Raw genomic sequence first — 5,971 nt, forward strand, 5'->3', positions numbered from 1 at the left:
CTGGACCGCGGTGCTGCAAACTGGGTTATCAATTGTCGAAAATTTCTCTAGAATTATACCAATTTTTGCTCACATCGTAACGTGACAGAAATTTAAACTAGAAAAAAAATCATCTCGTAAATCAGCGATGTCTACGGTAACGAATTCCTCGAATATGCGTCTATCTTTGATATCGAGATCTCAGCGAGGTCCTGCGGGGGCGGCTGGAGGCGGCACATCATCCATGGGGCGAACATTTTCGCAGCAGTCAAAAATCGGTCTGAGTACAGCCTCCCTTATTCCCGGTCATCTCGCGACGAGTGCAACCTACAGAAATACCAAAGGGGGTTTCAAGGTAAACTCAAGTCCTGGAAACGAATTTATGATAAAATCCTGATGAAATGAATCATCTACGTAGATACCAAAATATCAAAATAGTTATCGTCTGAACGCTTACAACCCATTCAAACACGAAGCTATCGACAAAATATTGGAAGAAGTCATCACCACGACATTAACCGGTATGAAATATAATCCGGAAGTGTGTATGAAATTGTGTCAAGATATGACAGCGGAAATACGTAATCGAGTTTATCGTAAGGATTACGACAGGCAAGAGTGAAATTTTTCTGATAAATAACTAAGAAAACAAAATGAAATGAAAGAATCGAGATTTTCTTTATCTTGTATTAAAAGTTTATCGTGAAAAAATTCACCTGCTTCAGGTATAAATTTATCGTTCAGGTAACGATAATAGAAAAAACAGGACAAAGTGTAAACGTGGCAACCGGAAGACTTTGGGATGTTGAAAGAGACGGATATTCGACATTCACATTTGAGAGTCCGCAAATGTATGCTGTCGGAATAGTCGTTGGTCTCTATTACGAATGACGGACGATTAATTCCAGAAAAATGGATGAACGTTGGTAAAAAAATTATGAAAGTATCGTTACATACGTATCTAACAATAAAAACGATTATTAATTTTTACATTTTCTTTATTATGTTATTAAATTAATATATTATGTGTTTGATATTATATAATAACAGCGACAAGTACAATTTATATGTATATAATCAATGATGATTAATGATAATAATAATAATGATAATAATAATCATAATCATGATAATGATAATAACAACAATGATTACTAATCGATAATAATAATGATAATAATAATAATAATAATCGAAGACAAATAATAATCACGACATCCCTCTTAGTCTTTTTTTTTTCTCTTCTGTACTAATTTTTCTTATCTTTCATCGTATAATTAATGATAATATAATACATACAATATATACTTATACGCGCAGTGTGTGTGTGTGTACATGTTCGTGTGTGTGTGTGTGTGTGTATTTCTTTTCTTTTAATGTCATGTATATTTATACATATAAATGGTATATTTATAACATGATGATAATATATGCATATACATATGTATTACAATATAAATCAAAACTGCAATACCTATATTATTTGATAAAAAATACATGTAGCACAAAAATTCAAGATTTCTGATTTCATAGAAAAACATTAACGTCAAAACGATTAAATCTGAATTTATAGAAATGTGACGTACGCGATCGACTGCGGATGACGCATACCTTCATACAGAAATTCAATCTTATCCATTGTGCTTTGATTATTTATTAACTTTTTTTCTCTCACTTTCTTTTTCTGCTATAGCAATAGACATATCGATAATCGTTATACGTTTGAAAAGTAATTATGAATAGAAATGATATAAACAATGTAAAATCTTTCGATCAATTTTTTTTTTATCCCTCATCGCATATATATTTAATATGTATATCGTTCTGATTTTATATGTATGTATATATAGTATCATATATTATTATAAGCTTTTTGGTCCATTAATTTTTGAACGTTTGCACTATTATACGTCTGCCGCTTTTTCTTTCTTTTTTTCTTCGATTTTACTTGATAATTTATTTCTTATATTAATTATAATCTGCCCAATGCAAATAATATAATATCAATCTTTTATACGTACGTTGAAAAGTGTAATTGTTTATTTTCGGCAATTTATTTCAAATAATATGTCACAATTACCATTCAAGAAATTTGATAAAACAGAGAACTAATGTCAGCGTTTCGCATAATTTGTTCATTACATTATATATCGTTTATTCATTCTTTCTTATTCATTCGTCATCTTTTCCTCTTCGCCATTACCACTATCGACAGTCGATCACGTGATTCATAAGATTTTATATATAAATGGATACGTGAAAAAATATAACAAATTCATAGTATAACGATAATCATTGGATAACATACAAATATACAAGCACATCCTACTAAATTAATTATGAATTTAATAATAATAACGATTCGGAAAAGAAATTTGACAAGTAACAAAAAGTACATACGCGCATGTAATTTTTGAAATAATAAAATTCAACATTAATAAATAATAGTAACAATAATAATAATAATAATAATTGTTACACGACGGTATGGATATTTGACGTATGTATGTATATTAAGTACTAATTTACATAATAATAATATGTATATTTAATTATTTTTATATTACGGTTGTGTGTGTGTAAGTGTGTGTGTATGTGTTATGTATAATTTAATTTTTTCGTTTACTACATTGATTCACCTCTCTCTCTCTCTCTTTATTCTTCAACCTTTCGTTTCCCAAATTTCATTTATTCTCGTGTATTTAATATTCACATGTAAATTTCGTACATAATATACGCATATACACATATTTATACATATACGTAAATATCGTGTGCGTAGATTCTTTTTAAATATATATATACAGTGCCATTCTGGTAGAACGAGTCGCGATCAACGCATGCGTCGAAATATTTGAATTTCTTGGTCTCCGAGCGAGCCCGAGCTAAGCTGGAGTCAGCGTAGCCACAGGCGTAGACGCCTTGTTGTGATCTACAGCCATCAAGGTGACACTTCACAACAAAGCGCCTACGCTGCTGGCTATTCTTACTCCAGCAGAGCTCGGGCTCGCTCGTAGAACGAGAAATTGGAATATTTCGACGTACGAGTTGATCGCGACCCGTTTCACCAGAATCACACGGAATATACAGGTATACATATCAATAATAAAATATTATTAATTAATATACAATTATATAGGTATGCTATATATATAATATATAGATTTTACATACGTATTTGCGCAACAAAAAAACGATACAAAATTCTCATTCGTTTCATTATTAATTTCAATAACTGATATCTATAATAAATTGAAGTGCTTCGATTTGATTCGATTTTTGTTCTTCGTCATTTAATTCATTCATCAATACTTTTTGTTTCTTTTCAATTTTTTCTCCTCGAAGATGTCTTGACCGACTTATCAACTATACAGCTGTATATGTATAATTATTATACGTACATATATTATCATCGCATCTTTCATAAAATATACATTATACACGTACGTAATTAGTAGTATAAGTTGTAGTGTAGGTAATTATGTGTTTTTATGTTTAAAAGTTTATTTTTTTTTTTTTAATTTACTCTCTTCTCTTCGACTCTCTCTTTGTCTCGAAAATTTTAAGAGATTCAAGGAGGTATAAATGTCTTCCATTTTTCTTTTATTTTATTTCATTTCTTTTAGTTCTTTCTTCATTCATTTCTCTCTTCATCGTTTAATTTGAATTAATTCAATTAAATTTAATTTAATTCAATTCAGTTTAATTAATTATTTGTAATAATTTTATATCGTGAATTTCTTCGTGGCACATATTTTTTTAAAATAATTATTAAATATTAAATTATTAAATTATTGTTATATATTTATACATGTACGTTTTTTTTTTTGCTGATCTCGGTTGTGGTTAATTATACATTTCTGTTTTATTGTTATCTTTTGTTGTCTTATGTTAATTTCTCGTTCGGTTTTTGTTGTGGCTATAACATAGGTGTTCATGGATTTACATTTCACATTTCAATTTTTCTTCTTTCTTTCCTTCAATTTAATTTTATTTTATTCAATTTTATTTTCATATTCATTTTTATTCTCTCTGACTTATGTATTTCATTCATTAATCAATCTATTATTTTATCATTAGTATTATTATGTATTTTTTTTTTGTTTCATTTGTTTAGTTTCCCTCGTATCTGTTGCAGTTCTTTTCATGAGTAATATTAATAATTATGATCATATATTAAAAATGACTCAATATATTTTTTCATGATTTATCCATAATTTAATATCATTAATGTATGTATATTCGTAAGTAATATAATCGTCATCGCTTGAAAGTACTTTATTATTATCATTATCATTATCATTATTATTATTAATAATATTAATATAATAATGTATTCGTAATACCTTAAATATTTGTGTAATGATCATTTATATCGCAATTTGCTTCATTAATATTATGTTATATTATATTATAATATTTATATTTATGTATATATATGTATAGGTATAATGGTAATAATTATTTAACTTTCACCGCTGATCCATCTAACTGCAGTATTATTATCACTATTATTATTATTATTATTATTATTATTGTTAATAAATCATTATTAGTAATGTAGTAATAATTTTTTTTTTGTTTTTCTCAATTCTCGTTATGAATATACTGTTACTCCGGTCATTTTGTTCTTGTGATTTATTAATAGTGTGATTATCATTGATATCATCACTCACGTATGTATGTCTATACATGTATTGATGGTATACAATGTTAATGACAAAATAATAATTTTTCCAAACCTCATATAATGCTCAGGTATATAACTATATTCATATACTTAATATTTAACGCGTTGTTGTTCTTTATTTCTTTTCCCTTAATTGAAGATTTGTTCTGTTCTGTTCTATCTGTTCCTGTTCTTGTTGTTTTTTTCTTTTTTTTTTCTCTTTTTGATATAATAAAATACACATTCACAATATCGCAATTAACTAATCATATACATGTATCTTATACGTTATATGTAGGTATTTTTATACGCGTTATTTTGTTCAATTTTTTTCATACACTATATTTCAATTAATAATTATAATATATATATAGTTAATCAAATGCCTTATCAAGTCTTATTCATACGTATACATATATTCATTCATATATATATATGTATATACTATATACATATGTAGTTGAACATACGTATTTAATTATTGTACGTATGATGTCATTATTCCATGATCTTAGTATTGTTGAATAATGTTTTTCTCTTTTTGGATTCTCAATCTTTTCTTTATTATGTCTTTTATGTTGTTATTATTTATATTATGATTATTGTGATTATTATTAATGTTATATAACGTAATTGTCGGTTTATATGTTACACGTACAATACAGCATAATGTAATAACTAAGTTATTAATTTCGTTTGAATTTTATATACATTCTTATTTAATTCATTTTTCATATTTTCATTTTCCTCCGTTTTCTTCGTCATTTCGATTAGTAATTCTTCTCTTTTACATTCAATTGCTTATTAATCAAGTTTCTGTGTTTCTCGATACACGTATATTCCCATAATATCACCATATACATATACCATTAGTTTATGATAATACTGCATTTGCGTATTTTTATATAGGTACACGTTCATTATATTTTGTTCTTGTTTAATACGTTTGTTATATTCTTTCACTGCACAAGAGATATTCATTTTCTTTATTTTTTTCATGTCGTCATTGTTATACAATAGGTTTTTATATATACTTAGACAAATATCATTATCATTACTTTTATTTATTTATTAAAGTTTTTTTTTTTTTAAATAATTGTGAAAGTTTGAACAGTTTACTTCATCATAATCGAAAGACGATAAATTAATTCGATAGAAGAAAAAATGATAAAAATATATATAATATATATATATTTTTTTTTTCTTTCAAAAAAGTAACGCAGCTGGGATCCCCGCTGGACAAATTTTTATATTCCGAATTCATATACGGACATGGCAGCGGATGAGCTCGTGACCAGAAGCCGAGTGGTGGGCAAAAATCTT

General features: G+C 27.0%; 1 protein-coding gene across 1 annotated transcript; it reads left to right on the forward strand.

Annotated features, from left to right (window-relative positions):
- Positions 1–75: 75 nt before the first annotated feature.
- Positions 76–894, forward strand: LOC105689203 (dynein light chain Tctex-type 5-like). Its single transcript, XM_012406057.3, has 3 exons — positions 76–334; positions 398–591; positions 705–894. Exons 1-3 carry the CDS (start codon positions 128–130, stop codon positions 868–870), a joined length of 567 nt encoding a protein of 188 aa, XP_012261480.2. The 5' UTR covers positions 76–127; the 3' UTR covers positions 871–894.
- Positions 895–5,971: the final 5,077 nt, after the last annotated feature.

This window comes from Athalia rosae, chromosome 3 (assembly GCF_917208135.1).
Source record: "Athalia rosae chromosome 3, iyAthRosa1.1, whole genome shotgun sequence".
Taxonomy (NCBI): domain Eukaryota; kingdom Metazoa; phylum Arthropoda; class Insecta; order Hymenoptera; family Athaliidae; genus Athalia; species Athalia rosae.